Source organism: Oncorhynchus nerka, linkage group LG8, assembly GCF_034236695.1.
Source record: "Oncorhynchus nerka isolate Pitt River linkage group LG8, Oner_Uvic_2.0, whole genome shotgun sequence".
Taxonomy (NCBI): Eukaryota; Metazoa; Chordata; class Actinopteri; order Salmoniformes; family Salmonidae; genus Oncorhynchus; species Oncorhynchus nerka.
In genome coordinates, this window is record NC_088403.1 from 58,961,004 (window position 1) to 58,985,481 (window position 24,478).

The 24,478-nt window shown below is 45.9% G+C and overlaps 1 protein-coding gene across 1 annotated transcript in view; it reads left to right on the forward strand.

Moving 5' to 3' along the window:
* Window positions 1-3,014: 3,014 nt before the first annotated feature.
* Window positions 3,015-24,478, forward strand: part of LOC115133657 (actin-binding LIM protein 2-like) — a 134,216-nt gene continuing 112,752 nt past the window's right edge. Inside the window, exon 1 of the mRNA XM_029667118.2 lies at window positions 3,015-3,339. Coding sequence (XP_029522978.2) covers window positions 3,330-3,339 — 10 coding nt within the window. The 5' untranslated portion in view covers window positions 3,015-3,329. The remainder of the gene's footprint in view (window positions 3,340-24,478) is intronic.

Sequence of the window (24,478 nt, forward strand, 5' to 3'; positions counted from 1 at the left end):
CAACAAGACGAATCACAACAACTCAAAGAGCGTAACAAAGCACTTGAATCTAACCTAAAACACCAGATCATGATCAGTAGGCACGAAATGGAAGAAAACACTCTGGAAAGGCATGAAGCAGGAGGTACTATGTGGACCTAACTTGCAAAACATTTGACCCTAATTAACATGACCCCTGTTTAAACAACATGACAGACAGGAAGTCCAAATCAAAGCCCTCACCTGGGCGTCCCGACACAGAGAACCTTCCTGTAGCCCCGATTGGCAATGTTATCCAACAGGAAGTGACAGCTGTGGTCAGCGAACAGGTACTGGGCGTTACTCTTCTTGTTCTCCAAGGGTTTCAGCATCAGACTGGGCCTGCTCAGCCGGGCCTCTTGTGATGTCATCAGCCTGCGACATCTTGTGAAGGGCGTGGCCTTCCCATTCTCCCGTTAGGAAGAGGAGCTGACAGTCTTGGCAGAACTTCATTCCTGGGGGGAGAGCGAGGAACTTTTAAAACCTGGATTGGAAGAAAGAAACAAAACAATGTCACACGCCTGGTGAAAACAAGGGAGTGTAGTTAGCTACTCTATATGTGCACAAACAAGGACTTTCCAGAAGGCAGAGGCATTAATTAGGCTTCCATCAAAGGAATTGTAGGCTATTGTTAGGCGTCAACTTATTTGGTTGTTGTGTTGTCTATAGTTTGTATTTCTTTGTATAGTACACTTAATTTGTATAGAGGGCAATATATGTTGGGTGACTGGTCATGTCAAAGGTGAACAGGAAGTGGGGATGCACAGGCAGCGATGGAAGAGGAAGCGAGACAACCCAATATCTGTTTTTTTCCCCCCCGGGTTCAATGAAAGTCAACTGGAGAATCTCAATTGCATAGTCCTCGCATCTTCTCTCCTTCTCAAAACCCATTGGATGAAAAAGCTAGAGGTCCTCCCCCTCTGACCTCAAAGAGATTTTGAGAAGGAGGCGATGAGAGGACGGGAGGAGTATGCAAATTAGATTATCCTATTGAACTAAGTAGACCAGACCCAGCAGCTTTTGCATTGGTGTCTATGGGAGACACTCAGTTAAGTAGGCCGGAACTGACTCTTTTTTTTTTTTTTTTTTTACGGTAAAAGGCCTGAGTTAACGATCTTAACGTATCCACCATCTTAAGCACAGATATGGAGAGCATACAGTCAAGAGAACAGCTATGCATTTCAGAAACTGTGATAAAGCTCTTACCATTAACACATTGGAACTATGATATGCGCCTACTGTAATTACATATGGCTGTATGGAAATGTTGCTAGCTACATGTTTATATGTGCTGCTAATAAATGGACAAAAGCGGTTTGTTTTGCACGCGTTTGTGAACATTTCCAATCCCACCTGTGCTAGAGTGACCATCACTGGAACGGTCTATATATTAGGCCCACTATATTTGCCAGGGGATACAAAAAGATAACTCGCTTACCTTTTCATCTTCCCACTGAAAGAATGTGCATTATTTTCTGTCTGCACGCTTGATCGCCATAAAACCTCCGGCCTTTCTCCTCTCCTTAGCAGATCTTTTCAAACAACAATGTTGGGCATGCATTGGTCAACAGCATCAACATACATCACCGAATAACTCTCATTCAGATGTAAGATACAACGAAACATAATATAGCAAGCTTTGGACCGTCGTTAGCTAGCTAGTATTCATATCATACTGTAGCTGGATTCATATGGCCCTTTCCCTAAAACCTAAAGCTAGCTAACTGGCAAATAGGTGTTGTTTTTGTCGCACTGCTATGCTTTATCTTGGCCAGGTCTCAGTTGTAAATGATAACTTGTTCTCAACTGGCCTACCTGGTTAAATAAAAAATAACTTTACTATCATTCAGCCGTGGCTTCACGTTTACTTACCGTGTTCACAAGATGGTGCTTTTTTTGTCTCATGAAGAACAATCTATTCCAAATTCGTCTTCATCTGATCCTTTCAATTGAAGTAGAAATATGAGGTTATTTATGTTTTTTTGTTGTTGTTTTTTAGAAATATGAGGTTACGATGAACACTGTAACCAGTGTTTCACGTGCAACTTAGTTGCAACATTGTATAGTGTATTTGATTTCATCTGGACAAAACGGTTGTAGTAAACAGCCTTGAAGATGAGGATGTTATTCGACCACCAGGAGCCACTAAAAGCTCATGAAAATCCTAAAACCTTGAATAGCGCTTTACTACAGCAGGCCTGAACTGTTTTGTACTTTATACGCAGTGTTTAAATGTATTGATTTCTTCTAATGGTAGACTTCAAATCCAGAAGTGTAGTCTGAAGCTATAATGGATTCCAATTCATTTGTAATAACTCGATGAATAATTGAATGATCAGTCACAGCCATTATTGTGCATTTCCATCACGTGCATGTTACAGGCCCCCATCATTAAAAGTGATGTAGGCCTTTGTAAAATGTCTATAGGCTAATAGAATATACCGAACATAACTCTTATAAAGAGGCGAACAATAATATTGGTGGAGGGGGAATTACTTATATCTGAAGAACTAGACTTCACTCCAGGCTACAGCATTGTGTCCAGAACATTTGCTCATAAATGACCGTTTTATCTTCCTTTTCCCCGACTGACAAAAAGGCAACCTCTGAAGAATAACCCATTGTTGCATTGCCTCTTCTCTATCCAGGGTGGACGAGGCGAAGCGACTGGTTTCACTATCGCCAAAAAAATCTGTCCAAAATAAGCCTAATGCGTTTTTATGGGCTTATTTTGGAGCTAAACTTGTAGCCTGCCTTTTCGCCTATGGGACAACTACTCCCATTGTTAGGGCGGATATATGAGCATATCGTCATGATATACAGATCTCTGCTCTATTGCACAGTCCAATCCAACGCGTTTTGTTTACACTGCGTCGCAGAACTCATACATTGTAGTCCTAGAAAGACCCACATGAGAGTCACTTTAACACTGGTTTCTATTGGTATAAACTCTATTTCCCAGAAGCCCTTGTTTGCGGGGAGCGCAGTGGAGCTGTTAATCACCTGGCTGGAGGGATGTTTCTGCCGAAGCAACGACGCAAGCTTCGGGCGCGATCGTACACCCACACCACGGTGCATGCCTGTCAGCGCTGAATCGCCGTCAGTAGATATCGCGCGTCAGTAGATTGTCAGCGGCAGACAATTCCATAGCATCGACATATTATTATAAGCTACATCTTCTGAGTCGACGGAAGCATCTTCTGCAAGGAGAGGCTTCATCAATGTGCAGCTCACAGTCCTGGCCAGAGGTGTGCAGTTGAATGAGGATAAATCTACTGTACCTCGGACAGTGAAGAAAACCTAGCATTACCATGAGCACAGGTAAGGTCTTCTGCCCTATTATAGACTATAGTGTATGTGAGGCATATGGTTTGACCATAGTAATTCGATGGCAATTACCAGTTTGTATGTTGACATTGTCATCATCCATGGTATTATCAGCTATTACACAGCAAATCAATTACAGATTTAAGACAAGCATATTGATAGGCCTGCAATATCCATTGACTCGGCAGAAACCATTCTGAGACAAAGGTCCTACTTGAGCTATAGCTCTCCCACTGTGGAATGCCATTCATATGGCTACAGTATGTGGTGTAGAAATGCTCACTAAGACTAGGTTTCCACCTCCAGACATATCATTATGTTGCATGGCTGTCTCCCCACATCTACAGGGGCCTAGCTACCTTCGCCTGGGAGCAGCAGGTTGACAGCCTGGTACACTGGTCTCAGTGTGAGGACAGCAGTGTGTCAAGTCCTCCTCGTGTCCATCCTGTGTAATACAATGTCATTACATATGAATGACTCTAGTTATGGTTGTGACTAACATGCACAGTGCAGTAGCTGAGTAGTTAAAAGAACATCATTGCTGTGAACGTCATGCCCAGAAGACCTATTTGCCCAGTGTAGTGGTTACCAACCTTTTCTGGTTACTGTACCACCAACTGAATGTTGCTCTGCCCGGAGTCTCCCAGAAGTACCTCCTCATGTGCATTTTACCAGTAAGCCTATCTTCTCAAATACCCCCTGTGAATGGGCCCAGTACCCCCCAGTCCTAGTACCCCTGGCCTATGGGCTCAAAGCCATCATAGATGTGATGAAACCACGGACCTAGAAATAGTCTGAGCTGCCTCTCACTACTGAGTCAGAGCCACAACACAGGCAAGTCAGGCAAACTGCTTTAATGAGGTGGACAATCAATACCACAGTATTTTATTTATTTAACCTTTATTTAAACTAGGCAAATTCTTATTTACAATGATGGCCTTCCCCGGCCAAACCCTATGGGACTCTCAATCACGGCCGGTTGTGATACAGCCTGGAATTGAACCAGGGTCTGTAGTGATGCCTCTAGCACTGAGATGCAGTGCCTTAGACCGCTGCGTCACTCGGGGGCTCCCCTGTTTGCACTGCTGATGAGAAGTTGTTGGAGTTTGTCTGTGAAATGAGGCAGGAATGCGTAACAGTCCTGAGTTATCATCAACACTGCCTTGTAAACTCACCTGAGACGTGTATTAAAGAAATGTTTTAGTCCATCTAGAACTGGGACACTGTCTGTCTTCTCTGAGCAGTGACGTTTTTGTCATGACACCTGTTTGTTAGAGCAATGTTGGATGGATGTAATGACTGATGTTGACGGAACGGTTAGTGAATTGGAATGGATGGAAATGAAAAAGTCTTCACCTATATGTTCAGACTCACAGCTGGTGTCCACATGGGTTAGTTCATCCTGCTGACCTGGCTGGTGTCCACATGGGTTAGTTCATCCTGCTGACCTGGCTGGTGTCCACATGGGTTAGTTCATCCTGCTGACCTGGCTGGTGTCCTCATGGGTTAGTTCATCCTGCTGACCTGGCTGGTGTCCTCATGGGTTAGTTCATCCTGTTGACCTGGCTGGTGTCCACATGGGTTAGTTCATCCTGCTGACCTGGCTGGTGTCCACATGGGTTAGTTCATCCTGTTGACCTGGCTGGTGTCCTCATGGGTTAGTTCATCCTGCTGACCTGGCTGGTGTCCACATGGGTTAGTTCATCCTGCTGACCTGGCTGGTGTCCTCATGGGTTAGTTCATCCTGCTGACCTGGCTGGCTGGTGTCCACATGGGTTAGTTCATCCTGCTGACCTGGCTGGTGTCCTCATGGGTTAGTTCATCCTGCTGACCTGGCTGGTGTCCACATGGGTTAGTTCATCCTGCTGACCTGGCTGGTGTCCACATGGGTTAGTTCATCCTGCTGACCTGGCTGGTGTCCACATGGGTTAGTTCATCCTGTTGACCTGGCTGGCTGGTGTCCTCATGGGTTAGTTCATCCTGCTGACCTGGCTGGTGTCCACATGGGTTAGTTCATCCTGTTGACCTGGCTGGCTGGTGTCCACATGGGTTAGTTCATCCTGCTGACCTGGCTGGTGTCCTCATGGGTTAGTTCATCCTGTTGACCTGGCTGGTGTCCACATGGGTTAGTTCATCCTGCTGACCTGGCTGGTGTCCACATGGGTTAGTTCATCCTGCTGACCTGGCTGGTGTCCTCATGGGTTAGTTCATCCTGTTGACCTGGCTGGCTGGTGTCCACATGGGTTAGTTCATCCTGTTGACCTGGCTGGTGTCCACATGGGTTAGTTCATCCTGCTGACCTGGCTGGTGTCCACATGGGTTAGTTCATCCTGCTGACCTGGCTGGTGTCCTCATGGGTTAGTTCATCCTGCTGACCTGGCTGGTGTCCTCATGGGTTAGTTCATCCTGCTGACCTGGCTGGTGTCCACATGGGTTAGTTCATCCTGCTGACCTGGCTGGTGTCCTCATGGGTTAGTTCATCCTGTTGACCTGGCTGGCTGGTGTCCACATGGGTTAGTTCATCCTGCTGACCTGGCTGGTGTCCTCATGGGTTAGTTCATCCTGCTGACCTGGCTGGTGTCCACATGGGTTAGTTCATCCTGCTGACCTGGCTGGTGTCCACATGGGTTAGTTCATCCTGCTGACCTGGCTGGCTGGTGTCCACATGGGTTAGTTCATCCTGCTGACCTAGCTGGCTGGTAGTGATGATGAACTGGATCAGGTGTGGGCCAGGTTGGTCTGAGGTATTTGAACGATAGACTCTGGTTGATACCCTATCACACAGTGAGTGTACAAAACATTAAGAACACCTGCTCTTTCCATGACAGACTAACCAGGTGAAGCCCTAATTGATGTCACTTGTTAAATCCACTTCAATCAGTGTAGATGAAGGGGAGGAGACGGGTTAAAGGAGGCTTTGAGACAATTGAGACATGGATTGTGTCTGTGTGCCATTCAGAGGGTGAATGGGCAAAACGAAAGATGTACGTACCTTTGAACAAGGTATGGTTGTAGGTTTTATGTGTATCAAGAATGGTCCACCACCCAAAAGACATCCAGCCAACTTGACAAAACTGTGGGAAGTATTGGCGTCAACATGGGCCAGCATCCCTGTGGAACGCTTTCAATACCTTGTAGAGTCAACATGGGCCAGCATCCCTGTGGAACGCTTTCAATACCTTGTAGAGTCAACATGGGCCAGCATCCCTGTGGAACGCTTTCTACACCTTGTAGAGTCAACATGGGCCAGCATCCCTGTGGAACGCTTTCTACACCTTGTAGAGTCAACATGGGCCAGCATCCCTGTGGAATGCTTTCTACACCTTGTAGAGTCAACATGGGCCAGCATCCCTGTGGAACGCTTTCTACACCTTGTAGAGTCAACATGGGCCAGCATCCCTGTGGAACGCTTTCAACACCTTGTAGAGTCAACATGGGCCAGCATCCCTGTGGAACGCTTTCTACACTTTGTAGAGTCAACATGGGCCAGCATCCCTGTGGAACGCTTTCAACACCTTGTAGATTCCATACCCCGACGTACTGAGGCTGTTCTGAGGGCGAAACAGGGGAGTGCGACTCAATATTAGGAAGGTGTTCTTAATGTTTTGTACACTCAGTGTATATCGAGGGCAGATTTCCATGACTGCAGTATCTGAACTGAAGGTGTTTGCCTCACAAAAAAATTAAGTAAAGCCTAGCATGGTGAAATACAAGACAAGTCTTCTTTTCGACCAGGTACCAACATTTACCACCGTTTCCCATTGAAATATCTGAGTAGCTCTTCACGGTCTGTGTTTACTCGTCAGTCTGTACAGGGGTCAACAGCTGTGATTTGTATTTTTTTTAACCTAAATAGATCCCAGATTGGTTATTGGATGATCAGCCATTCATTGGTTAATAACAATATACTATGCTAGCCAATATACTATGCTAGCCTACTATGCTAGCCAATATACTATGCTAGCCTACTATGCTAGCCAATATACTATGCTAGCCTACTATGCTAGCCAATATACTATGCTAGCCTACTATGCTAGCCTATTGTACGTCAGTCAGTCAGGGACAATATGAACTCATCACATTGGAACGTAGGCTGCGTCATCGGCAGACACGTTGCAGAATCAATCTGGAGTCACTGGAGAGTCCCCAGCTCCCAACACAGTGCTGTGAGCTGGGTTCACACCCACTGACTGTCTGGATGGATCAGTGTGCCAGAGCTACAGAGGCCCAGCAGGGTCAAAGTCAAAGGGAAAGTCAGGCCCTTCCTTTTATTATACAGTAGTAATCTAGGCCCATAGTTACTAGTCAAAGGTTACCATAGAGTGAGTCATTAAAATACGAGTGGCTAGTTAGAAAACATTGTACATAGTCATGGTGTTGCTAAACACTACTCTGATTTACTGTAAACCCCCTTGAAATGCCAATAGACTGTAGTCATTCAAATAAAGACACAAGCCGATGCCCGCCGTATAGGATGAGTGGTGGTTGTTGTGTTTCCACTTAGTCAGCAGATAGAGAGGTGATGTTCTAATTCAGATAATGATAATACGAGTCTAAGGTCATAGTACAATGAGTGTAAATGTGCAAGTGTCAGCACGTGCTTCAGGGGATCAGTGTGGGACTGCGTGAGCCTCACAGAGTGTGCACAGTGTGTGTGTGTGTGTGTGTGTGTGTGTGTGTGTGTGTGTGTGTGCCTCCACATGTGCCGTGTGGGTGTAGACTATGTGTTTCCCATGGGCGATCATGAGAGTAAGCAGGTCAACATGAACACACACACACACACACACACACACACTAATGGGAGTGGGCTGGTCAGGAGACTCCACAGTGATACATAATGGTGTGATCTCACTGGTGTTAATCTTGAGCTCTTGCAATTAAGTCTGAAATGTGACGTGGCCCTGTCACATTTCCTCTGCCCACGCTCATTTTGGAGGCTTTAATAGATGGGAGGAATGACATGTGCCCTTCCGCTTGACCCCATCGGTCAAATATGAGCTGCTGATTGGGTGGGCTGTGCCTGTAATTTGTTAAAGGGGGTTTTAGCGTTGATTAGAGATGGCAGTTTCAATGGATTTCTTTGAGATATTGTTTGGAGATGTGTAATTGATATGTTGTTTTTCCTCTTGAACATTGGGCACATACTGTGCATAGGATCGTAGTTGATTTCAGCTATAGATCGTCAGTGTTCAGTGTTTCCATGGCATTACAACTATTGGAATACAGCCAATTCAACAGATTTATTGGCAAACAACATTAACTCAAAGATTGCTTTATATTTCCATTTGGGGGCTATAAATAAACATGAATTAATTAGATGAATTTAAATAATGTGCTGTACTGTAGCTTTAAAAGCTCTGAGTACCTATTTCTGACAGTCAATGTTTTCCCTTCTTATTCAGTATCTAGGTTATGATTCTAAAGGTCTTTCGTAAACCATTGAACCATTACTTATTCATTCATTCATTATTTTCATATGTCACTTGTATGTACTATGAGGTGCTATCCTTCACTTCTTAAAACTATGAGGTGCAATCTTTCACTTCTTAAAACCATACGGTGCAATCCTTCACTTCTTAAAACCTTACAGTGCAATCCTTCACTTTTTAAAACTATGAGGTGCTATCCTTCACTTCTTAAAACCATGAGGTGCAATCCTTCACTTCTTAAAACCATGAGGTGCAATCCTTCACTTCTTAAAACCATGAGGTGCAATCCTTCACTTCTTAAAACCATGACGTGCAATCCTTCACTTCTTAAAACCATGAGGTGCAATCCTTCACTTCTTAAAACCATGAGGTGCAATCCTTCACTTCTTAAAACCATGAGGTGCAATCTATCACTTCTTAAAACCATGAGGTGCAGTCCTTCACTTCTTAAAACCATGCAGTGCAGGCTGCCTTAATTGAGTCTTCCGTAGTGGAACATGCTGAGAGCTGACATTTAGACTAGGGTTGGTTGGTTGATTGGTGTGAAGTGTCTTACTGTCAGCATTTAGCTACTAACCCTCCTCTCTCTTCACTGCTGTACTAACAGCTATCAGAGTGAGGCTACACACTTACATGCTGACCAGACCACGTGCACCATCACGCGCATGTTGATTTTGTCAACCAACACCAGACACAATCAGGACACGCAGGCTGAAATATCAAAACAAACTCTGAACCAACTATATTAATTTGGGGACACGTCGAAAAGCATTAAACATTTATGGCAATTTAGCAAGCTAGGTTGCTGTTGCTAGCTAATTTGTCCTGGGCTCCCAAGTGGCGCAGCGGTCTAAGGCACTGCATCTCAGTGCAAGAGACATCACTACAGTCCCTGGTTTGAATCCAGGCTGTATCACAGCCGGCCTGGGGTTGGGAGTCCCATAGGGCAGAGCACAATTGGCCCAGCGTCGTCCGGGTTTGGCCGGGGTAGGCCGTCATTGTAAATAATAATTTGTTCTTAACTGACTTGCTAAGTTAATTAAAGGTTACACATATAAACATTGGGTTGTTATTTTACCTGAAATGCACAAGGTCCTCTACTCCGATAATTCATCCACAGATTAAACTGGGTAAACCGAGTGTGTTTCTGGTCATCTCTCCTCCTTCCGGCTTCTTCTTCTTCTTTGGACTTTATATGGCGGTGGGCATCCAACTTTAAGGTGCATTACCACCACCAACTAGACTGGAGTGTGGACTTCAGTTCATCTTTTAATCACCCACGTGGGTAAATGCTCCTAAAAATCAATGAGGAGATGGCACGTGGGTATATGCTCCTAAAAACCAATGAGGAGATGGGAGAGGCGGGACTTGCAGCATGTCAAGCGTCACAAACAGAACCAAGTTCTATTTTAGCGCCTGGCTACGCAGACGCTCGCAAGCAGTGTGGGTGCAATAATCAAATAACATGTATGTGTAAATGTATTTTGCTATGCTCGCGCACAAGACCGAAGCAGTGTTGTCAGCATGTTGGAAAACCTTATTTGGATGTCCCCATATGAGAACCTTTTTTGGTCCTTGGTAGAACCTTGTTGTGTTCCAGATAGAACACTCTGTGGGAAGTACCAAAAAGGGTTCTACAAAGAGTTTTCCTATGGGAATAACCGAAGAACCAAAAACAGACTGGAACCAAGGCTAGCAGTACATATGCACACATATGGTGACATCACGTACAGATATGTACTCAACAGTTAAACACATAACCGCACCATTTCACACATGGCAAACACACACTTCATGCCAGGGCCATCTGTGTATCACATGTCTTTAAGCACTGGTATTTCCCTCTAGAGCCAGTAATAACTCTCCAGGTATAATGCTGACTCCCTATCTAAACAACTGTAGCTTCACCAGACGCGGTGAAAAGTTGTACCCTGTGTGTTTCTGTTTTTAGCTAAGCATGTCTTTGTATTTTTCACCCTCCCAGATGAGCCCATGCAAAACAGACCTCTTGTTCATTCAGCTTTCCCTAGAGGAAGCTCTTTATAGCTCATCTGCCAAACCTCATGGTGTGTGTGTGTGTGTGTGTGTGTGTGTGAGAGAGTGAGGGGTCTGTGTTAATTATGATATTGAATCATTGAATTGAGTAAAACTGCTCTATTCAATACAGTAAAACATAAATTGTCCACATAAGCCATTGACACTGTGGTGGATAAACTTCTGGTGTGATTGTGGTGGTCCGATCCAATTTCACATTTGGGTCATTTTACATTTCCAACTGAGTTTCCTGTATTAAATCACGGCTAAATAGGCAATCATAGAAAATATAATATTTCTCACACTCCTTTCTCCAGAGGGAATTTGCCAATATATATCCTCATACAGGTAACTGCCAAAATAATGGAAACACTTGAGTAACACTTGGGTTTAACACTTGAATAACACCTGGGTTAAACACCTGAGTAACACTTGAGTAACACCTGAGTAACACCCGCGTAACACTTGAGTAACACGTTAGTTACACCTGAGTAACACCTGAGTAACACCCGGGTAACACGTTAGTTACACCTGAGTAACACTTGGGTAACACGTTAGTTACACCTGAGTAACACCTGAGTAACACCCGGGTAACACGTTATTTACACCTGAGTAACACTTGGGTAACACATTAGTTACACCTGAGTAACACCCGCGTAACACCTGAGTAACACCCGCGTAACACTTGAGTAACACGTTAGTTACACCCGAGTAACACTTGGGTGTTTCCTTTATTTTGGCACTTACCTGTACCTCTGCAGTTACTGTAACACAAGTCAACTTTATTAGGGCATTTCATCATGTTCTTTCATTTTTAGTTTGAGTCTGTGTGTCACAAGGGTGAGGATATATGCTGTTCAGACTTCTGATAACCTAGTGCTACAGTTCATGTCTTCTTCACATCTCTACGTCGTACTCCTGAAACAGAAGCTATTGAAAAAAGAATTGGCATGTCCCAATTGGCAAGAATTGGCATGTCCCAATCCCAAGGTAGTTTAAAATGCTGCCTTCTTAAGGTGCCTTCGTTCGGACGATTTTGAAGGCAGCATCCCATGCATCCTTCACCTGGGGATATGTGTGTTAAGCCAGAACCAGACGTACAGTAAGAAGACCCATAATTCGGGCCAGAGAAATGGGCCTTTATCTCATCTATCTACATCAGGTGTGTATTTCACAGTAGCTATCCACATTTCCATAGAATCCCTTTGATCACCTGTGTGATATAGACGACAATTCCTGACGGACTTCAATACTTCCGTTCACAGATTAACACTTTGCCTTTGGCAGGAAATCAATTTCTCTGCAATATGTAGGCTACTGTCACGACTTCCGCCGAAGTCGGCTCCTCTCCTTGTTCGGGCGGCGGTCGACATCACCGGTCTTCTAGCCATCGCCGCTCCACTGTTCATTGTTCCATTTGTTTTGTTGTAAGTCGCTCTGGATAAGAGCGTCTGCTAAATGACTTAAATGTAAATGTCTTGTTTCCCCGCACACCTGGTTTACATTCCCTAATCACACTACATATATATTCCCTCTGTTCCCCCCATGTCTTTGTGTGGAATTGTTGTTTGTTACGTATTTTTGTGTGACGCGCCAAGCTGGAGTTTACCGGGTCCCGTAATTCACCCGTAGTATGTTTATTGTTAAACTCTTATTCTTCATTCTGACTTTGTCGCGCATTACACTTTCGCTTTTGGCTGGAGATTTGTTTGACCCAGTTGCGTCCGGCTGTTCTCTGCTTCTACCTAATAAAGTCTGCGCCTGATCACAACTCTCTGCTCTCCTGCACCTGAATTCTATACCAGTAGATCACAACTCTCTGCTCTCCTGCACCTGACTTCTACACCAGTAGATCACAACTCTCTGCTCTCCTGCACCTGAATTCTATACCAGTAGATCACAACTCTCTGCTCTCCTGCACCTGACTTCTACACCAGTAGATCACAACTCTCTGCTCTCCTGCACCTGAATTATATACCAGTAGATCACAACTCTCTGCTCTCCTGCACCTGACTTCTACACCAGTAGATCACAACTCTCTGCTCTCCTGCACCTGACTTCTATACCAGTAGATCACAACTCTCTGCTCTCCTGCACCTGACTTCTATACCAGTAGATCACAACTCTCTGCTCGCCTGAACCTGACTTCTATACCAGTAGATCACAACTCTCTGCTCTCCTGCACCTGACTTCTCCACCAGTAGATCACAACTCTCTGCTCTCCTGCACCTGACTTCTATACCAGTAGATCACAACTCTCTGCTCTCCTGCACCTGACTTCTCCACCAGTAGATCACAACTCTCTGCTCTCCTGCACCTGACTTCTCCACCAGTAGATCACAACTCTCTGCTCTCCTGCACCTGACATTCTCCACCAGTAGATCACAACTCTCTGCTCTCCTGCACCTGACTTCTCCACCAGTAGATCACAACTCTCTGCTCGCCTGAACCTGACTTCTCCACCAGTAGATCACAACTCTCTGCTCTCCTGCACCTGACTTCTCCACCAGTAGATCACAACTCTCTGCTCGCCTGAACCTGACTTCTCCACCAGTAGATCACAACTCTCTGCTCGCCTGAACCTGACTTCTATACCAGTAGATCACAACTCTCTGCTCTCCTGCACCTGACCTCTCCACCAGTAGATCACAACTCTCTGCTCGCCTGAACCTGACTTCTCCACCAGTAGATCACAACTCTGCTCTCCTGCACCTGACTTCTATACCAGTAGATCACAACTCTCTGCTCTCCTGAACCTGACTTCTCCACCAGTAGATCACAACTCTCTGCTCTCCTGCACCTGACTCCTACACCAGTAGATCACAACTCTCTGCTCTCCTGCACCTGACTTCTCCACCAGTAGATCACAACTCTCTGCTCTCCTGCACCTGACTTCTCTACCAGTAGATCACAACTCTCTGCTCTCCTGCACCTGACTTCTCCACCAGTAGATCACAACTCTCTGCTCTCCTGCACCTGACTTCTCCACCAGTAGATCACAACCTTGACAGCTACGTACAGTATAAAAGTTACCGTTGCTACGTAAAGCATGAATTATATGGAGAAAGCCCCAAAAAATCTGTTACCGTTCCCATGACAAAAAGCAATCTCTTCAAAGTGAAAGTAATCCAAAAAGGCAATACACAGCCAAAATGTGTTGTGATGCTAGGGAAATGTGTTGTGGTGCTAGGGAAATGTGTTGTGGTGCTAGGGGAATGTGTTGTGGTGCTAGGGAAATGTGTTGTGGTGCTAGAGAAATGTGTTGTGGTGCTAGGAGAATGTGTTGTGGTGCTAGAGAAATGTGTTGTGGTGCTAGGAGAATTTGTTGTGGTGCTAGGGAAATGTGTTGTGGTGCTAGGGAAATGTGTTGTGGTGCTAGGGGAATGTGTTGTGGTGCTAGCGGAATGTGTTGTGGTGCTAGGAGAATGTGTTGTGATGCTAGGAGAATGTGTTGTGACGCTAGGAGATTGTGTTGTGGTGCTTGAGAAATGTGTTGTGGTGCTAGGAGAATGTGTTGTGATGCTAGGAGAATGTGTTGTGATGCTAGGAGAATGTGTTGTGATGCTAGGAGAATGTGTTGTGGTGCTAGGGGAATGGGTTGTGGTGCTAGGGGAATGTGTTGTGGTGCTAGGGGAATGTGTTGTGGTGCTAGGGGAACGTGTTGTGGTGCTAGGGACATGTGTCATAAACCATAAGAACAAACCAAAATAATCCAAGACCCAATATTGCTTCACCCAAAAGAGAATTGACTGCCGTCATATATGGAGACAGAACTTTTCAACCAGGTCCCAGCATTGTTTGTTGTCTCTCTCTTCACCAAGACAATGCGTTCACGTTTGAAACAGAAATACTGTGTTCAGGACTTTGTGCTCTACCTTCAATACTGTGTTCAGGACTTTGTGCTCTACCTTCAATACTGTGTTCAGGACTTTGTGCTCTACCTTCAATACTGTGTTCAGGACTTTGTGCTCTACCTTCAATACTGTGTTCAGGACTTTGTGCTCTACCTTCAATACTGTGTTCAGGACTTTGTGCTCTACCTTCAATACTGTGTTCAGGACTTTGTGCTCTACCTTCAATACTGTGTTCAGGACTTTGTGCTCTACCTTCAATACTGTGTTCAGGACTTTGTGCTCTACCTTCAATACTGTGTTCAGGACTTTGTGCTCTACCTCCAATACTGTGTTCAGGACTTTGTGCTCTACCTCCAATACTGTGTTCAGGACTTTGTGCTCTACCTCCAATACTGTGTTCAGGACTTTGTGCTCTACCTTCAATACTGTGTTCAGGACTTTGTGCTCTACCTTCAATACTGTGTTCAGGACTTTGTGCTCTACCTTCAATACTGTGTTCAGGACTTTGTGCTCTACCTTCAATACTGTGTTCAGGACTTTGTGCTCTACCTTCAAAGTGAAGGTGAAGTCCAGCTGGGATGTCGTTCCTAGGGGCTCGGAATGTTAGTTCTGAGGTTTGAGCTAACTGCTAACTAGCTAGCGTGTTCTCAGGGGTAGGTTGTTTTTATTGGCCTGACATCTCAGACACTTTAGAGCTGTGTGTAAGTGTAACCGATGTGAAATGGCTAGCTAGTTAGCGGTGGTGCACGCTAATAGCGTTGCAATCGGTGACGTCACTCGCTCTGAGACCTTGAAGTAGTGGTTCCCCTTGCTCTGCAAGGGCCGCGGCTTTTGTGGAGCGATGGGTAACGATGCTTCGTGGGTGACTGTTGTTGATGTGTTCAGAGGGTCCCTGGTTCGAGCCCGGGGTATGGGCGAGGGGACGGACTAAAGTTATACTGTTACATAAGGAGCCAGGTGGGGAATGTCACAGTGGCGTGTGACACCTGGAACAGGGACCTCCTCTCAGAGACACAGTGACACAGGAATTCAGCAGCCTTCTGCAAAATGACAGCTAGGCCATTATTAAGGCTTTGACGTTTGTTGTTTTTGAAGGCGCGTTGCCATAGTAACGTAGAGACAGTAAATCGTCATGGTGATGTGCAGTTTCTTCCTGTGGAAACGTGATTTACTTTTGACTAAATTAACACCAGTAGACTTTTTATATTATGATTATGACGTGTTTCAGTCGTTCAGTCACATGACAATAATAAGAAGTACTATGGTCCAAATACAGCAACGATAAGATCAGATGGAGAGAGAATGACACTACAGTAGATCCTGCAATAGCTTATTCCAGCTTCCTCAAGTCTGCCGTGCTGAACATAGTGTATGAGAGAGAGTGGTGGGGAATGTTGTAAGTGGTGCCAGGACATGTTGCCCTTTATGTTCTATGAGCTAGAGAGAAGGTCCATCAGAGGGGATAATCACCCTGACTGAACAGCTAACTCTGTTCCTCAGAACTGGCTCAGGATACCCCAGAGACAGAGTGAAGATCAATGAGGTTTTCTGAATTATTCATCAATGCATTTTCTTCTGTGTGTGTGTGTGTGTGTGTGTGTGTGTGTGTGTGTGTGTGTGTGTGTGTGTGTGTGTGTGTGTGGCTCTTTGCTTGTGGGAGGATCAGGTTGTGTACATGGATGACTGATGATAGGCTGGCTATTGTTGTCCAATATCTCAGACTCACATTATGGGATATTACGTGCGTGGATTGCTGTGGGTGATAGAACACTATAGTTTAACACTGCATGTTTAACAGAGAGAGAGAGAGTGATAGCTATAGCTATAGCCAGCACACACAATACACCCATATGACTGCAGTATGAATTCCCTCTGGTGCCTGTGTAGCATCACCAGAGAGAGAGAGATCAACCCCCTACAGCAGAACAAACATGTCCTCTTCCGGCGCCGACAGAGATGGCCGCCTCGCTTCGCGTTCCTAGGAAACTATGCAGTTTTTTGTTTTTTTACGTGTTATTTCTTACATTAGTACCCCAGGTCATCTTAGGTTTCATTACATACAGTCGAGAAGAACTACTGAATATAAGATCAGCGTCAACTCACCATCAGTACGACCAAGAATATGTTTTCCGCGACGCGGATCCTGTGTTCTTCCTTACAAACAGGACAACGGAATGGATCGCCTGCAGCGACCCAAGAAAACGACTCCGAAAAAGAGGGAAACGTAGCGGTCTTCTGGTCAGACTCCGGACAAGGGCACATCGCGCACCACTCCCCAGCATTCTTCTTGCCAATGTCCAGTCTCTTGACAACAAGGTTGACGAAATCCGAGCAAGGGTAGCATTCCAGAGGGACATCAGAGACTGCAATGTTCTCTGCTTCACGGAAACATGGCTTACTGGGAAGACGCTATCCGATGCGGTGCAGCCAACGGGTTTCTCCACGCATCGCGCCGACAGAAACAAACATCTTTCTGGTAAGAAGAGCGGCGGGGGCGTATGCCTCATGACTAACGAGACATGGTGTGATGAAGGAAACATACAGGAACTCAAATCCTTCTGTTCACCTGATTTAGAATTCCTCACAATCAAATGTAGACCGCATTATCTTCCAAGAGAATTCTCTTCGATTATAATCACAGCCGTATATATCCCCCCCAAGCAGACACATCGATGGCTCTGAACTAACTTTATTTAACTCTTTGCAAACTGGAAACCATTTATCCGGAGGCTGCATTCATTGTAGCTGGGGATTTTAACAAAGCTAATCTGAAAACAAGACTCCCTAAATTTTATCAGCATATCGATTGCGCAACCAGGGGTGGTAAAACCTTGGATCATTGTTACTCTAACTTCCGTGACGCATATAAGGCCCTGCCCCGCCCCCCTTTCGGAAAAGCTGACCACGACTCCATTTTGTTGATCCCTGCCTACAGGCAGAAACTTAACAAGAGGCTCCTACGCTGAGGTCTGTCCAACGCTGGTCAGACCAAGCTGACTCCACACTCCAAGACTGCTTCCATCACGTGGACTGGGACATGTTTCGTATTGCGTCAGATAAAAATATTGACGAATACGCTGATTCGGTGTGCGAGTTCATTAGAACGTGCGTTGAAGATGTCGTTCCCATAGCAACAATAAAAACATTCCCTAACCAGAAACCGTGGATTGATGGCAGCATTCGCGTGAAACTGAAAGCGCGAACCACTGCTTTTAATCAGGGCAAGGTGTCTGGCAACATGACCGAATACAAACAGTGCAGCTATTCCCTCCGCAAGGCTATTAAACAAGCTAAGCGTCAGTACAGAGACAAAGTAGAATCTCAATTCAACGGCTCAGACACAAGAGGCATGTGGCAGGGTCTACAGTCAATCACGGACTACAAGAAGAAACCCAGCCCAGTCACGGACCAGGATGTCTTGCTCCCAGGCAGACTAAATAACTTTTTTGCCCGCTTTGAGGACAATACAGTGCCACTGACACGGCCTGCAACGAAAACATGCGGTCTCTCCTTCACTGCAGCCGAGGTGAGTAAGACATTTAAACGTGTTAACCCTCGCAAGGCTGCAGGCCCAGACGGCATCCCCAGCCGCGCCCAGAGCATGCGCAGACCAGCTGGCCGGTGTGTTTACGGACATATTCAATCAATCACTATACCAGTCTGCTGTTTCCACATGCTTCAAGAGGGCCACCATTGTTCCTGTTCCCAAGAAAGCTAAGGTAACTGAGCTAAACGACTACCGCCCCGTAGCACTCACTTCCGTCATCATGAAGTGCTTTGAGAGACTAGTCAAGGACCATATCACCTCCACCCTACCTGACACCCTAGACCCACTCCAATTTGCTTACCGCCCAAATAGGTCCACAGACGATGCAATCTCAACCACACTGCACACTGCCCTAACCCACCTGGACAAGAGGAATACCTATGTGAGAATGCTGTTCATCGACTACAGCTCGGCATTCAACACCATAGTACCCTCCAAGCTCGTCATCAAGCTCGAGACCCTGGGTCTCGACCCCGCCCCTGTGCAACTGGGTACTGGACTTCCTGACGGGCCGCCCCCAGGTGGTGAGGGTAGGCAACAACATCTCCTCCCCGCTGATCCTCAACACGGGGCCCCACAAGGGTGCGTTCTGAGCCCTCTCCTGTACTCCCTGTTCACCCACGACTGCGTGGCCACGCACGCCTCCAACTCAATCATCAAGTTTGCGGACGACACAACAGTGGTAGGCTTGATTACCAACAACGACGAGACGGCCTACAGGGAGGAGGTGAGGGCCCTCGAGTGTGGTGTCAGGAAAATAACCTCACACTCAACGTCAACAAAACTAAGGAGATGATTGTGGACTTCAGGAAACAGCAGAGGGAACACCCCCCTATCCACATCGATGGAACAGTAGTGGAGAGGGTAGCAAGTTTTAAGTTCCTCGGCATACACATCACAGACAAACTGAATTGGTCCACTCACACTGACAGCGTCGTGAAGAAGGCGCAGCAGCGCCTCTTCAACCTCAGGAGGCTGAAGAAATTCGGCTTGTCACCAAAAGCACTCACAAACTTCTACAGATGCACAATCGAGAGCATCCTGGCGGGCTGTATCACCGCCTGGTACGGCAACTGCTCCGCCCTCAACCGTAAGGCTCTCCAGAGGGTAGTGAGGTCTGCACAACGCATCACCGGGGGCAAACTACCTGCCTACCAGGACACCTACACCACCCGATGTTACAGGAAGGCCATAAAGATCATCAAGGACATCAACCACCCGAACCACTGCCTGTTCACCCCGCTATCATCCAGAAGGCGAGGTCAGTACAGGTGCATCAAAGCTGGGACTGAGAGACTGAAAAACAGCTTCTATCTCAAGGCTATCAGACTGTTAAACAGCCACCATTGAGTGGCTGCTGCCAACACACTGTCATTGACACTGACCCAACTCCAGCCACTTTAATAATGGGAATTGATGGGAAATGATGTAAATATATCACTAGCCACTTTAAACAATGCTACCTTATATAATGTTCCTTACCCTACATTATTCATCTCATATGCATACGTATATACTGTACTCTACATCATCGACTGCATCCTTATGTAATACATGTATCACTAGCCACTTTAACTATGCCACTTTGTTTACTTTGTCTACATACTCATCTCATATGTATATACTGTACTCGATACCATCTACTGTATGCTGCTCTGTACCATCACTCACTCATATATCCTTATGTACATATTCTTTATCCCCTTACACTGTGTATAAGACAGTAGTTTTAGAATTGTTAGTTAGATTACTTGTTGGTTATCACTGCATTGTCGGAACTAGAAGCACAAGCATTTCGCTACACTCGCATTAACATCTGCTAACCATGTGTATGTGACAAATAACATTTGATTTGATTTGATTTGAAAAGAGCCCCCAGCCTCAACCTTCCTGCTCGTTTGACTACTGATGAGCGAGCTACTAGCTAGCCATGGCACAGAACTGCTGTGTCAGCAACACTCCGAACTGAATCCTCTCTTCCAGGACATTCTTAGTCCCCGCTGAATGAACAAATTAACCGGATTAGCAAATCCAAATCACAGTCGGCTCCTTGTATTATTAAGAAAAGATTGAAATAGAGCTCAAATGTGGGTCAATAGAATTTGTGCTTTGAAATGTTCGGTGCGTTAAGAACGCGCTAAGACTGGGGATCTATGAGAGATGAGGTTGGCGTTAGCTGGCAGTGAGGTCACAGTGACTACTAGATGACTAGATTATCAAGCTCTGCTGTTTCTCAGTTACCCGTTTAACCTCGTCTACGTGGTTGAAAATGGATGATTTCTAAACGCATGGCTGTACAGTAAGATGCTCAACAAGTCGTCAGACCTCAGGGTCTCCGCTTCACAGCTCTGTATGGGGGTTTTGATTGACAGCTGTTCTGAATTTGAGCACCACGTGACAGGAAGTCGCCCCCCCCCCCCACCCTCGCTAATTGGGCAACTTTTGATAAAATGTTTGTTGTCTGAGTGAAGGAAATGCTATAAAATTAAGAGGACTCGGATGTATTTAGAAAGATGAGACGGTGAAGATGACAATAAATTCCGTTTTGTTGTCATACAAGCGAGCCAAACACCCGTGAGCCCAAATGTGTACTTCACATTTCAATATCATAAAACGTGTTTTTATATAAGGTGACAACGTTTCTGATCACTATGTTAGATGTACAGTTGCCAAAAGACCTGTCGTCATACCCTGGGTTGTTCTGAACAGAATGAGCCAGTTAGTCTATTGTGAAGAGAACTCACTGCGACACACTCATGGCTCCTGTCAATGATCACCAAATCTGTTTCCCTGAATTGCATTGTGAAAGCCTAACACTGTAAGATCCTACTTTAGAACTTAACTAGTGATGTTGGCAATAGACACATGATGTCCACCAGACCCAGATTTATAATGAACTGTTTTTGAATTGAATAAACAACCGTAATTGTGTGACTTCGCCGATGCAGGGCTGTGTTCTAATCAAAAGAACTACAAACAGGCCAATTCCCACGAGTGTAAAGGGTTAATCCTTAACATCAGGCAAGGTTAACACCCGGTTTAGCAGAGAGAGTATTCTGAGACGTGTGTGTGTGTGTGTGTGTGTGTGTGTGTGTGCGTGTGCGTGTGCGTGCGTGCGTATATGGGCTATTCTTTTTGTCTTTTTTATTGTATCTCATTATGGCAGATTTATGTTGTGTATTTAGATGGTGTTGTTTGACTGCAGGGTGTCTCAATGTTTCACACACACACACACACACACACACACACACACACACACACACACACACACACACACACGTTCTCTCTGGCGTATTCGAAGTGGTAAAGTGGGTCAAGATGGTGAATGGCGTCAGGCTTATTTTACAGGGAGAAGGCAGGTCTGGCGTTTAGCCTCAGACTCCTCTCTTCTCTCCTCTCTTCTCTTCCTTTCCTCCTCTCCTCCTCCTCTCCCCCTCTTCTCTTCTCCTCCTCTCCTTCTCTTCTCCGCCTCCTCCTCCTCCTCCTCTTCTCCTCTCCTCCTCTCCTTCTCTTCTCTGCTCTGCCTCCTCTCCTCCTCTCCCCCTCTCCTCCTCTCCTCCTCTCCTTCTCTTCTCTGCTCCGCCTCCTCTCCTCCTCTCCTTCTCTTCTCTGCTCCGCCTCCTCCTCCTCCTCCTCTCCTCCTCTTCTCCTCTCCTCCTCTCCTTCTCTTCTCTGCTCCGCCTCCTCTCCTCCTCTTCTCCTCTTCTCCTCCTTTTCTCCTCTCCTCCTTTTCTCCTCTTCCCCTCTCATCATCTCTCCTTCTCTTCTCCTCTCCTCCTCCTCTCTCCTCCTTTCCTCTCCTCCTCTTCTCCTCTCCTTCTCTCCTCTTCTCTTCACCTCCTCTCCTCTCCTCCTATCCTTCTCCTCTCATCTTCCTCTCTTCTCCTCCCTAAGCCTGAGAGTGTGGAGTATCTCTTTCAATCAGTATGTTGACTCTTCTTGATCCTCTCATTTGAACCTACCTCTTTAGGTACTGCCCTTTTCCCTGTTGCTAGGTGATGTTCATTGCATTACAGGCAGGTCTGGCATTTAGTGTCTCAAACTACTCCTCCTCTCCTTCTCTTCTCCTCTCCTCCTCTTCTACTCTCTTCTCTTCCTCTCCTCCTCTCCCTCCCCCTTCTCTCCTCCTCCTCCTCTTCTCCCTCTCCTCTTCTCCTCTCCTCTTCTCTTCTCCTCTCCTCTTCTCTTCTCCTCTTCTTCTCCTCCTCTCCTCTTCTTCTCTTCTCCTCTTCTCCTCTCCTCCTCTTCTCCTCTCCTCCTCTTCTCCTCTTCTCTTCTCCTCTCCTCTTCTCTTCTCCTCTCCTCTTCTCTTCTACTCTTCTTCTCTTCTTCTCCTCCTCTCCTCTTCTTCTCTTCTCCTCTTCTCCTCTCCTCCTCTTCTCCTCTTCTTCTCATCTCCTCCTCTTCTCTTCCTCTCCTCTTCTCCTCTCCTCCTCTTCTCCTCCTTTTCTCCTCTCCTCCTTTTCTCCTCTTCCCCTCTCCCCCTCTCATCATCTCTCCTTCTCTTCTCCTCTCCTCCTCCTCTCTCCTCCTTTCCTCTCCTCCTCTTCTCCTCTCCTTCTCTCCTCTTCTCTTCACCTCTTCTCCTCTCCTCCTCTCCTTCTCTTCTCTGCTCCGCCTCCTCTCCTCCTCTTCTCCTCTTCTCCTCCTTTTCTCCTCTCCTCCTTTTCTCCTCTTCCCCTCTCCCCCTCTCATCATCTCTCCTTCTCTTCTCCTCTCCTCCTCCTCTCTCCTCCTTTCCTCTCCTCCTCTTCTCCTCTCCTTCTCTCCTCTTCTCTTCACCTCCTCTCCTCTCCTCCTATCCTTCTCCTCTCATCTTCCTCTCTTCTCCTCCCTAAGCCTGAGAGTGTGGAGTATCTCTTTCAATCAGTATGTTGACTCTTCTTGATCCTCTCATTTGAACCTACCTCTTTAGGTACTGCCCTTTTCCCTGTTGCTAGGTGATGTTCATTGCATTACAGGCAGGTCTGGCATTTAGTGTCTCAAACTACTCCTCCTCTCCTTCTCTTCTCCTCTCCTCCTCTTCTACTCTCTTCTCTTCCTCTCCTCCTCTCCCCTCCCCTTCTCTCCTCCTCCTCCTCTTCTCCTCTCCTCTTCTCCTCTCCTCTTCTCTTCTCCTCTCCTCTTCTCTTCTCCTCTTCTTCTCCTCCTCTCCTCTTCTTCTCTTCTCCTCTTCTCCTCTCCTCCTCTTCTCCTCTCCTCCTCTTCTCCTCTTCTCTTCTCCTCTCCTCTTCTCTTCTCCTCTCCTCTTCTCTTCTACTCTTCTTCTCTTCTTCTCCTCCTCTCCTCTTCTTCTCTTCTCCTCTTCTCCTCTCCTCCTCTTCTCCTCTTCTTCTCATCTCCTCCTCTTCTCTTCCTCTCCTCTTCTCCTCTCCTCCTCTTCTCCTCTCTTCACCTCCTCTCCTTGTTCTTAATTCCAAGATAGCTAAACCCATGTCTTAATCTCAGGGCAGTGAGAGAAAAAGCTCATAAAAGCAATTGAACATGTTTAATTCACTCACAAACGTAATCTGAAAGTTTCAGTATGGATTATTTTAAACCCAAGAACATGTTTTAGAACAGTCACCTCAGTATGAAATATGCTAACATGATTTGCTATTGCTAGCTACAGTGCCTTCGGAATGTATCTTCCACATTTTGTTAAGTTACAGGCTTATTCTAAAATTGATTTAATTTTTTTGTTGCCCTCATCAATCTACACACAATAACCCATAATGACAAAGCAAAAGCAGGTTTTTAGATTTTTTTTTGCTAATTTATATAAAAAATTACAAATGGAAATATCATATTTACATAAGTATTAAGACCCTTTACTCAGTACTTTGTTGAAGCACCTTTGGCAACGATTACAGCTTTGAGGCTTCTTGGGTATGACACTGCAAGCTTGGCACACCTGTATTTGGGGAGTTTCTCCCATTTGTTTTAAGGGAGTTTCTTCCATTGTTCTCTACAGATCCTCTCAAGCTCTGTCAGGTTGGTTGGGAAGCGTTGCTGCACAGCTATTTTCAGGTCTCTCCAGAGGTGTTTAATCAGGTTCAAGTCCGGTCTCTGACTGGGCCACTCAAGGACATTGAGACTTGTCCCGAAGCCACTCCTGCATTGTCTTGCCTGTGTGCTTGGGTTCGTTGTCCTGTTGGGAGGTGAACCTTCACCCTACTCTGAGGTCCTGAGGGCACTGGAGCAGGTTTTCATCAGGGATCTCTCTGTACTTTGCTCCATTCATCTTTGCCTCGATCCTGACTAGTCTCCCGGTCCCTGCTGCTGAAAAA